Source organism: Callithrix jacchus, chromosome 12 (genome assembly GCF_049354715.1).
Source record: "Callithrix jacchus isolate 240 chromosome 12, calJac240_pri, whole genome shotgun sequence".
Taxonomy (NCBI): domain Eukaryota; kingdom Metazoa; phylum Chordata; class Mammalia; order Primates; family Cebidae; genus Callithrix; species Callithrix jacchus.
In genome coordinates this window covers 78,328,874-78,340,928 of record NC_133513.1, presented here as the reverse complement: position 1 = coordinate 78,340,928, position 12,055 = coordinate 78,328,874, and the positions used below count along the sequence as shown (strand labels likewise).

At 36.6% G+C, this 12,055-nt stretch overlaps 1 protein-coding gene across 4 annotated transcripts in view; it reads left to right on the top strand.

Annotated features, from left to right (window-relative positions):
* Nucleotides 1-12,055, top strand: part of PRKG1 (protein kinase cGMP-dependent 1) — a 1,319,131-nt gene that overhangs the window by 882,642 nt on the left and 424,434 nt on the right. For all 4 annotated transcript variants that reach the window (XM_002756357.7, XM_017963432.4, XM_035266233.3 and 1 more), the window contains one exon: nucleotides 6,375-6,438. In XM_002756357.7, coding sequence (XP_002756403.1) covers nucleotides 6,375-6,438 — 64 coding nt within the window. The remainder of the gene's footprint in view (nucleotides 1-6,374; nucleotides 6,439-12,055) is intronic.

The window sequence follows — 12,055 nt, the reverse complement described above, 5'->3', positions numbered from 1 at the left end:
CAGAAGTTTCTTATTATCCACCTTCTGAAGCCTAATTCTGTTAATGGAACCAACTTGTTCTCCATCAGGCCTTGTTCCCTTGTTGATGAGGAACTGTGATCCCCTGTAGAGGGAGAAGCATTCTGATTTTGGGTATTCTCAGCCTTTTTAGGCTGGTTTCTTCCCATCATTGTAAATTTATCCACCTGTCATCTTTGTAATTCCTGACTTTCAAATTAGGCCTCTGAGTGGACGTCCAACTTGTTGATTCCCAGCGCTGGAATTGAGCAGCCCACTGCACCGGCTAAAACAGTGGCGTTAAGATTCGTGGTGTTTTTCTGCCCAGCAATCTCAGGTCTGGCTTCCTTCTTGAGTCCCCTTTTCAATCAGCTGAATAGGCTACTCTGCCTTCCCCGAGCTCCAAATGTTGACCAAAGGGGACCCAATTCCATTTACTCTGCACCAAGAACTGCTGTGCCACAAGAGTTGCGCTGGCAACCCATGGGCTCCTCTGCTGGGAATATCCTGGTCTGTGAGCATCAAAAATTTATCTGAAAGTTTGGTGTCCTCTCGTTCTCTGCACTTTCACCAGGAGCTACAATCCTGAGCTGCTCATAATCAGCCATCTTGGATCTCTCTCTCCCTTATTTGTATTTCTTATTTGCAGTGTTTCCAAATTTCTTTGGATTCTCTCTCTTTCATGAGTCAGGAACACTCTGATGTGACATTTCAAAAGATTTCACTGATACATAATAATAGCACATATTTATGGAATACATGGGCTATTTTTACACATTTTTATATTTTTCAAGTTTCTTTGGACTTGGAGATTGACTGCTGTGACCTGAGAATATGAGTCTTCTAATTAGCTAATAATAATCTAATAATTTGCTTTCAAGGCAAGTAATCTATTCTTAAGAAAAAGATAATATAATAAACTTTCTTTTATTAACTTAAGTACTACACAATTCCAAAATTATAAGATAAAATTTTAAAAGTTATGTTTTAAAAATATGTAAAACTGTATTGAAAAATAAGTTATCCAAATTTATTTATTTGCTGTTTTTCTACTCAGGCAAAGAGAAAACTTAGGATTTCCAAAGAATGATCTATTGGATGATGACAATAAGGTTACAGAGATTATAGCAGGTATAATGACTAGTAAGAGCACAGTAAAAGTCCTAATAGCATACTAATTTCTGTAAAAAGCATGCATATCATAGATCTACTACCTTAAAAATTTTAGGAGACCCAAGAACAAACAAATATGCGTTTCATTAGTCATCAAAGTGATAATATCATTCTTTCAGGTGATCTCTGGAGAACTCTACCAGAGAGTTCATGTGAAAGAATAAGTGTAAAAAGCAAACTCCTAACTTATGGAAATAGTTTTAAATTTTGAAGACCCATATAAAAGGGTCACAGTAAATCCCTGGGTTCCCAGACCACACTTTGAGAACTCCTGCTGCATGTAATTATGTTATTCTATATGTGCATCCAATTTTTGTTTTTATTGGCACATGCTTTAATAAAATTATTTGTTCTTAGGGTTTCCCCCTCCTCGTTATTGCTTTATGCAATAGCTTACCATAAATACAATTACTAAGATGAATGAAGAAAATGGGACATCTACTAATACAGCTGTCTTAACCTCTTCAAAATGTCAATGTATGGGCACAGGTAGGAGAATTATCATAAAATGAGACTAAAGTAGAATAATAGCCAAAAGCAGTGTTCAGATTTTGACTGGCCTTGATTTGAAAAGAAAACCTAATTAGTAAAGATACTTTTAGACAATAGGTAATATTTGAATATAGAATAAATATTACATGAGATTATAGATTTATAGTTAATTTTATTAGGTATGATAATGGTATTAAGGTTATTTAGGAGAATGTTTTTATTTTTAGGATACATATGTTGAAGTATTGAAATTGTTTCATATTGGCAACTTATTCTAAAATGTTTCATTCAAAAACATCTATATATTCATTAATCTATGTACACACATAGAAGAATACCTGGATTGAGAGTAGATTAATAAAAAATGATACATGTTAACAGTTGTGATTCTATGTGTTAGGGATAGAGGTGACCTTTATTACCAGACTTTCAATTTATTTGACATTCTTTATAATAAAATGTTTGGAAATAAATGAAGTCACTAAATGAAATGTTACTAATATTTATTTATTTCCAAATCACTGTCTATAAAAATAAAGTGTTGTTTTGAAAGGTATTTTTTAGTACATTCATTGAAAAGTGGCCGGGTGTGGTGGCTCACGCCTGTAATCCCAGCACTTTGGGAGGCCAAGGCGGGTGGATCACAAGGTCAAGAGATTGAGACCATCCTGGCCAACATGGTGAAACCCTGTCTCTACTAAAAATGCAAAAAAATTAGCTGAGCGTGGTGTCACTTACCTGTCGTCTCAGCTATTTGGGAGGCTGAGGCAGGAGAATTGCTTGAACCCGGGAGGCAGAGGTTGCAGTGAACCGAGGTCGCCACTGCACTCCAGCCTGGTGCCTGGTGACTGAGTGAGACTCTGTTTAAAAAAAAAAGAAAGAAAGAAAAAGAAAAGAAAAGTCTATAGCTCCATGAGTAAGCGATAAGCATGGCTATTTGATAAGGTTGTTGTAAAAATGAAATTTATATTATCTATAAAATCCTTAGCTCAGTACCTGGCAAATAGAAACTACTCAAATCTCTTCATTTATTGTCATTACAAATTCGAATTTCTACATTCAATTAGAAAAACCAATGGAAAAGCACCACACATTAAATCATCTCTATTATATTACATTCTAGTGCCTTCTGTAACTTCAGGCCTATTGCAAGTCCTTAGGGAAGCAAAACGTTTTAATGCCTTTGTAAGAATTACTCATAATTAGCATGTAAATTGTTAGAATAATTTTTTTTTTACATAACTGAAAATATTCTCCTCTAATGTTTAAATATTTTATCTGGACGTTTGTCCTTGCAATTATTTTGCCTTCAGTTTTCTGAAGCATAGACAACTTTATTTTGAATTATTATATATATATATATATAATTTAGTGGAGTCTAAATTGATGTATTTTGATGTATTAGAGAAAACTAAACTAATATATCTCATGGGTAGAATTTCAAACTATAAACATTTTCAATAGTTTTGTTCCTAGTTTGTAAGCCACTGGTAGACCAGTCATTCTTAAAAAGCAAATTAATTATGAGACAGAATTTATCTAGCATTTGAAGAATATAAATTTTAGGATCTTAAAGATGGCTAGAAAAGTGTTTTCACAATAATTTATAAAAGTGAAGTCACTTATTTTTCCTGTTAAATGATTTTCTTTTTCTGAATTCCAGAAGTTCTTCCATTATAATTGGTAATATTTTAGAGTGTTTCTTCTTAAAAATCATTCTTAATTTTTATTAGCAATAAATGCTGCTCAGTGTTTTGAGGCATTTAAAAAGGAATTTTAAATTGTAAAAGACTATACATTTAAAATGCCCTCCTAAAACCTGCTGCTTTTGTTTTTACTTAATGCATTATATAGTCTAGTAAATTTCTTCTCTTGCATAAGAACTCTCATGGAAATGAAAATACTGTAGTATGGCTAGAGATAGCCAAAGCCTGAAGTAAAATAAGAGGCATAGTATAATAGGAATAGGCTTGTCTAAAGAAGGAAGCCAATTATAATAAAATGAGAAAAACCTCAGTTGTAGTTTGTATTTTCCACAAATATCTAATGGAATAGAAGCACTCTATTCATCTCAGAAGAAATTGAAATATAGCTCATTAAAAGAACAAGGAAGGACTAAATTTTTCAACCTACATAACTCATGGAAACAGCTTCCTCTATCTCCTTCTGTCTTTCTGTGATATGGTCCATCCAGCTGCTGAAATAGACTGCCTTCTGGAAATTAAACCCCACATGGGTCAGACCATAGCAGTAAATCTGGTGCAACAGATGGTCCTGGGCGAATTGTTACACCTCTGCATAAAACCTTGGGATTTCATTAATAAGATTTACCCTAAATAATGGAAATCAGAATGACAAATTAACAGCAAAACTTTCATGCTTTTACCAAAAGAGCATATTATTGTTTCTTTTATTGTATAATTCTAAGCAAGCTAAAATTATGCTGTATGTCAAATATCAGGAATACACCTATATATGCACTCAGTTATAGCCGCTTCTCCGCTCAGACATTAAGCTGTGATTAATTAAGACCATAGTTCCACATCCCAGTAAGATTTTCCAGTGAAATTTCAGGAATTACATGTTGATAAGCTTTTGTTTTTAAAAATTTAAAGTTATTATAATTTCACATAAAGTAAGTTTTATTGGTTTGTGCATTTGACATCATTTATTATTTTTATTTGTTGTTTCATAGGGAGAAATAAGACAACATTGTTCAATGACAGTACTATGAGTATGGATCCTTGTTCTACCTTTCAGATCTAATCACTGTGTTTTGAAGCATTCACAATTCCATGCTTTCATAACCACATTTGTTATTTATAAATAGCTGAAAATACAGGGGGCTGAAAAAGACAGATTGTGTTCTATATTTGTATGGATTTTTAATTCTAGCAGAGAAGACATACAATAACAAATATCCAGGCCAGGCACAGTGGCTCACACCTGTAATCCCAGCACTTTGGGAGGCCAAGGTGGGAGGATCACGGGGTCAAAAGATTGAGACCATCCTGGCCAATGTAGTGAAACCTTGTGTCTACTAAAAATAGAAAAATTATCTGGGAGTGGTGGCGTTTACATGTAGTCCCAGCTACTCAAAAGGCTGAGGCAGGAGAATCGCTTGAACCCAGAAAGTGGAGGTTGCATTGGGCCGAGTTTGTACCACTGCACTCCAGCCTGGTGACAGAGTGAGTCTCCATCTCAAAAAAGAAACAAACAAAAAACCCCAAATATCCAATTAGTTATCTAATTACACTTGTAGGAAGGGATTAAAGAGCTCATGATAGGAGAACTTGACCTAGCTGGAGAGGGGTTGAGAGAGTGGGAAGCTTTCCAAATTTGTTAAGTGAATGCTTGCAGATCTGAATGCATCATCAATCAACCTCTGTCTTGAATAATGCGTAGGAGTTAGCCTAGAGAAAGGTTTGTGTATGGAGGGAGACCTGGAAAGGGAAATAGAGATTGAAGGAATCTAGTGACAGCAGACTAACAAAGGAGAGAGTGGTTTTCTCCTAATTGTAAGTTGAGGGACCTATCAACAAAAAGAGTCAAACTCTGTAAAGTATTTGAAGAGATTTATTCTGAGCCAAATGTGAGGACTGAAAACATGTGCCCAAGGTGGTTATAGCTTGATTTTATACATTTTAGGGGGGAAGTTACAAAAGTAACAGGCAGACATCCATCAGTACATATAAGGTATACATTGGTTTGGCCTGGAAAGGCAGGACGCTCAAAGTGGGATCTTCTAGGTAATAGGTGGATTAGAAGATTTTCTGATTGGCAATTGGTTGTATGAGTTGAGTTATTAGCTGAAAACCCAGATTCAATAAAGGAGTTTCTGGATTAGGATAAGGGATTGTGGTGACGAAGGTTCTTATTATGCAGATGTGCCTCCAGGTAGCCGGCTTCAGAATTCTTATTAGACCTAAAAAGATGTCAGATTCTTAGTTAATTCTCTTCTAGATTAGGAAAAGACCTGGAAAACAAAGGAGATATTGTATAGAATGTAGATTTTTCCCACAAGAGATAGCTCTGCAGGAGAGAAATACGTTTCAAAATACGTCAAAGGAATATATTTTGGGGTAAAATACTTCCATTTCTTTCAGGGTATGCTATCTGTCATGTAATTCTATACTAGAGTCAGGTTGAAATTTGGTATCTTATTTCTACAAAGAGTCTGTTTTGTCAGTCTTAAGATTTCTGTTTTAATGTTAATTCTAGAAAGTGTGACTGAATTCCAAAGTGAGGAGGGTATAATGAGGCATGTCCCATCTCTTCCTTCCCATCATGGCCTGAACTAGTTTTTCAGGTTGACTTTGGAATGCCCTTGGCCAAGAGGGGCATCCACTCAGTTGACTGGCAGGCTTATAATTTTCTATTTGGTTTATACATCCATGGTGACACAGGTAAATATAATAGTGGTTTCGACTCAGTCTGTCCAACCTCTGAGTTTTTTTTTTTCATACTCCATGCCTTTTCCCTGTTAGACCTCAAACCATGCTTAAATGATTGCTTTGATCTTCATTGGCAGCTTTTCTTTTTTTTTTTTTTTTTTTTTTTAGGTTGTGTAGCTAATGTATTTTTTTTTTTTTGCAGATTTTTTTGTCATAAAATAGTTTTGTATTTTAATTTAGATTTATGGTCATTTTATTACTTATGAAAGTAAGTTGCTATTCATGTGTTTAGCATTATTCTGTTTTTCTTTTTTTCAGCGTTCCAACATTCCAGAGCCTTCCTGAAGAGATCCTTAGCAAGCTTGCTGATGTCCTTGAAGAGGTAATTGTTTTTAGTCTCTGAACTTTTTGAGATGGGACCCAGCCTGCTTGGCTGGCCTGTTTCACAGATGTCCAATGAGGAATCACAAACTGCAAAGACATTTAAAGTTCTTTTTTAAGTTCTGGGATAAGCTATGTATTTGACTTCATATAGAAAGCAGCTTAGCACGTCTGACATTTATACACAGAAATGTGCAAATCAACCTAATTACAGAGTGAGACAAACTTTTTGTTGTGGTAAATACCATGTTACTTTGACTTACAAGAATAGGAATTGGCATATTTCTCTTATTTTAACTAGTGTAAAGTAAAATTATAGTTATTGCCACTCTGAAGCTTCAGATTAGCAAATTTGCAACAGGAATTAGTAGTTGGGTACACATTTCATTACTATATAAGCATATTTGATACAAATAATTTTATGCTTGAAAGTAAAACATCACTTTTAGTTGTTTTTCTCCAAACCTATAAAGCTATAGTCTTAAGAAAGAGGAGAAACAATGCACATTAGTCTATCCTTCTGTATACGGGACTTCATAACAGCAGCAGCAGGAGGAAGTTTTTCCATACAAACTGATGAGCTTTATATGGAATGTAGTCTAAAGTTGTTCTCCTAAAGGTATTGGGCATGGAAGTTTTGTTTCAGGTCGAAAAGATTAAAAAATTACCTTTTCCTGTTTGCTGAGGAAATAGAGATGCATTGGTGGTATGGGAAAGTTCAGACTTTTTCTCTTAAGTTTCAAGTCTAAGTCTTTTGGAATGAATTGACAATAGCAAGATTAACAGAAGAAAGTGTCATACAGGAATAGTGTATGGGGAGGTCATCATGGCAGAATTGGAGGGTGAGGTCAGAAAAAGGTGTGTCGAGAGTGCTATAGGAGCAGGCAAGTAATGGAAGGCCACTTAGGACATGGCAATTAATTTATTTTTACTTAGAGTGAGGTAGAAGCCATTGGATGGCTCTAAGTACAGCAATGAAATTATTTGACTTAGATTTTTAACAAAATTGTGTGGCTGCTGTGTTAAAAAAATAAAGAGGCTGCTGCAATAATCCAGGGAGTAATAATGGTGACTTTGTTCACTGTGGGAGAAGGAGATTGAAAAATAGTCAGATTGTGAGTATATTTTGAAGGTAAAGCTGAAAAGCTTTACTGTTGCAGTGAACTTGTAAAATGAAAGAATGAGAGGAATCAAGGAGAAACTCTGAGGTTTCTGCTTTAACTAACTAGAAGGATGAAGTTGTCATTTTTTGTTTATTTACTTTGAGATGGAGTTTTGCACTGTCACCAGGCTGCAGTGCAGTGGCTGGATCTTGGCTCACTGCAACCTCCACCTCCCAGGTTCAAGTGATTCTTCTGCCTCAGCCTCCCAAGTAGCTGGGACTACAGGTGCATGCTACCATGTCCAGCTAATTTTTGTAGTTTTAGTAGAGACAGGATGGTCTCCATCTCCTGACCTCATGATCCACCCTCCTCAGCCTTCCAAAGTGCTGGGATTACAGGCATGAGCCACAGTGCCCGGCTGGAGTTGTTATTAATTAACATGAAGAAGCCTGGAAGAGCAGTACATTGAGGTGGAGAGATAAGAAGCTCAGGGAGAGAGGATGGGGTAAAATTGAAGCTTAGAGATCTTTGGCAGGTAGATGGTTTGTTGTAGCATTTTTTATGTGGGGGGAGCTGTTGGCTATCTGAATATCATTCTGTGGAACCAAATGTGGATGAATACAAGGCAGAATCCTGACGGAGAGTGCACCCAACAATTATTATAAAACCATGAATGGTTCTCAAAAACATCATGCTGAGAGAAAAACTTAAAACAAACAAGAGATAGTTATTAAAACATCATTTACATATATGAAAATATATGAGCACAAAAATACATTTTGCTGAGACTCATGACAAACAAAATAAGGAAATGGGATACATGTGAACAGTGACCTATAACAGAAAAGGGAAGGGAGATCTACAGGGATAAAAGGGAATGAATGAAATAATGAAAATGAATGAATGAGGAGGAATCCATAGAGTAAAGCCTTGACTGATTCTTCACATTTCTACTTTAAGAGACTGAGGAATGAAGAGAAACCAGGAAAGCCTGTGGAAGTAAAAGGAAAATCAGGAACATTTTGCATGTTATAATCCAAGAGGAGAAAATAGCTTAGAGAAGAGTCAGCAAAACTTGGATTTTAATTTAGGTGAAAAGATAAGGAGAGAAATGGGGTCAGCAGGTAGGAATGGGAAAGTCAGGTTGAGAGAAACACAGAAAATATTATTGAAGCGGGAGACAGAGAGGTTTGCCTATATAGCCCCTTGAGTAAGCACAAAAGCATAGGCCCTCTAGTGCCTCTAGAAACAGGGAAGATAGACAATCTGGATGCGCACGCAGATAGGAGGATTGATGTAGTGGCTGGAGCTGTGGAAAGCCTGTTCTGATATATTCTATTTTCATAGTGATACAGAAAGCAAGGTGACCAAATGAGACTGAGGATAAGGTAGAGGTACAAATGGTTTGAGGAAGAAGGTATGAGAAAAATGGAAAAGTAAATGGACTATGGAAAGTCAGTATGATTGCTGGGCATCACTAAGGCCCTGCTTGATGTTGGCAATCCCAAATCTAAGTTAAACAGGCAATTAAGCATTTTTCAAGACTATTGCAATAGGGGAAGGAGATTCAACTCCATGGAACAAAAGGTAGAAGAGCTTTTAAGCACTGGGGTGAGCTAGTGGAAAGTCCTATAGCAGAACTCCAGTGGGGGAACTCCAGGAGGGAGGCAGTTGTTCATTAAGATTAGGTCATCTGTGTTTGCTATTCACCTCCTATGGAAGTGAGGTTCCCATCCTCCCAAGAGACTGAGGGAAAAGGAACCTGTCTCCTTCTAAGATTGCAATTCAAAGGGATGGCTCTAGGGTCTTTGAGAAAGACATTCCTGGGTTGTGAAATCAACTGGGAGAAGATTTCCATCTCAAAGAGGCAGATAAAGAATTTTCAGCCTGCAAGGTGGCTCAAGCCTGGAATCCCAGCACTTTGGGAGGCCCAGGCCAGTGGATCACGAGGTCAAGAGATCGAGACCATACTGGTCAACATGGTGAAACCCCATCTCTACTAAAAATACAACAAATTAGCTGGGCATGGTGGTGCGTGCCTGTAATCCCAGCTACTCAGGAGGCTGAGGCAGGAGAATTGCCTGAACCCAGGAGGCGGAGATTGTGGTGAGCCGAGATTGTGCCATTGCACTCCAGCCTGGGTAACAAAAGCGAAACTGTGTCTCAAAAAAAAAAAGAATTCTAAGTTGAAAGTTTTTAAAAATAGTGCTCCAAGTAAAGGGAAATCAGTAGCTTTGAGTCAGGAAGCTGACTGAACTAAAGTTTAGTCAAAAGTTTAGTCAAACTGAGAATATTTAGCCCTCTTGGGCACGAGAACACTTGATTACGTGTCCGTTTTTTAGCCTCATTCATTTGCCTGGATTAACTTTCCAGGTAGGTATAGAATTGAATTTAACCAAGATTGTTCTTTTGCCTAGAGAAGATGGGTGATTGACAGAGGGAATGCGGAGTTTGAGTGTGCATATGGAGAGTGATTTTAGTGATAGACTTTGGAATTTAAACAGGGCAAGGAGGGAAGGAGCACCAGATGGGAAGTAGCCAGTGAGAGGTGGTAGAATCAATGACTTTTAGTCTCCTGACGTTAAAGAATTTCTGGAGTAGGGTATAGTGAAAAGGCTTTTGTCTCTAGGTACTGACTATACCAGTAATTCTGTGATCCATATACATATTCTTAGCTGGTGGCTTATTGAAGTCAGCTTTGCTGTGACTTACTGGTCTCCTTCATCTATGTGAAAATAAAGTGAAGCAGAACATTGTCACATTTGACTCTTATGTTCAAGTATGAAAAATTTATGAGAAAAGGTACTGGCTGTATTTCTCCCTGAATGTGCTGACCTGTAACCTCTGTAAATATAAAACTACTTTTCCCAGTTGGTCTTTTGCCTTTTGCTTTTTTTATTGAATACACTGAAGATCTCTCTGGTGACACTGTGTGTTGTTGGTTTTAAATTGAACTAAAGCACAAATTTATTAGCCCCAATCAACCTCCTAAAAAAAAAACCCAGCAAAACAAAGACCTCATGAAATTCTTTAATCACTGTCTTTCTTTTCCACAGCTGTGAAAATATTTGTTATTTTGTGTAACAAAAGCCATAGCTCTATAAATAATTCTGACCAAAAAAATAAATATTTTAGTATTTTATGTCAGATTTTCTAATCAGAAGATGCCTTAATTTATGTTTGGATTGTGTGAGCCATGGTACCAATGTTGAATTAAAATGGAAGCAGATGATTAAGTACTCATATATTTGTTTTCAAAATATAAAAATGAAGTAAATACACAAAACACAAACTAGTCATGTAAATATAGTATTCAGTACAAACAAAATATTTAACTCAAGTTAAACAGGCACAATGAAAAACGAAATTATGTATCAGATAAAGTGAAGCAAATTTGGGAGAGCAGAAGCAATACTGAAGTCACATAACATTAAGGGGAAATGTGCTTGCATAATAATTGAACTGTCATTCTACAAATAGCCACAGGAAGATGAAAGAACCCCAGATTATTTTGAAAGGAAAGCAATACCATTATAGCCTTCATCAAAGGAGTTTACAGCTTTGTCTGTTTGACAAGTATTTATGGCACACCTGCCCTGTGCCAGGAATTGTTTCAGACCCTGGGATTCAGGACTCTGCTCTCCCATAGCATGTGTTTCAATGAGGGATACTATGATAAGGAAAAAAGGAGAATAATATCAAGTGAGAAGGCTACTTCTGTAGTTACTAAGGGAAGAACTCTCTGAGGAGGTGATATTTAAACCAAGATCTGAATGAACGTATGGAGAGCCATGTGCATCTGGCGGAGGAAAGAGCAGGCACACCATTTTAACGTAGGAATGAGGTTGCTGTCCTTAAGGAACAGAAGGAATATTTGTGGATGGTTGTAGTGAGGTGAGAGGAGGCTACAGAAAATTAAGCAGGACCAAGTTGCAGAGGGTTCTGTCAGTCATGATGAAGAATCTGGTTTTTATTCTAAATGTAATGGGGAGATTATTAGGTTGTAAGTAAGTAGTAAAGAGACAATGACATAATCCAAGTTATGTTTTAATAACATCTCTCTGACTATTGTGAGAAGAATGGATTACTGAGGGACAGGCCAGTTAGAGGGCTACTGCAGAATAACTCAGGTGAAGGTGAATGGTTTGCATGTGTACTTATTTCTTATCGACTGTTCGTTCTGAGTATTCATTGTGGAACCATACTTGCAGCATAAGAGAAAAAAATTTAAAAGTAAATTTAGAAAGACAGACTGAGAGAAGTAAAGTATAACCAGATACAGTGTTGAACATAATGATATTGAAAGTGATTTGGATAGATAAATGTGACAAGAAGGCAAGGGTACAACACTGGGGAATCCTGTTCTGAAAATGAAAAAATTAAAATTAAAGGCTTTAGGAGTGATTTCTGCCATTGCCCACCCCAACCCCCAGCCACCCGCTTCTGAAATTTCTAGCATAAATATAGCCACTTGCGAGTGTCTCCCCACAAGATTAAAGTACAGGAATGCATCTC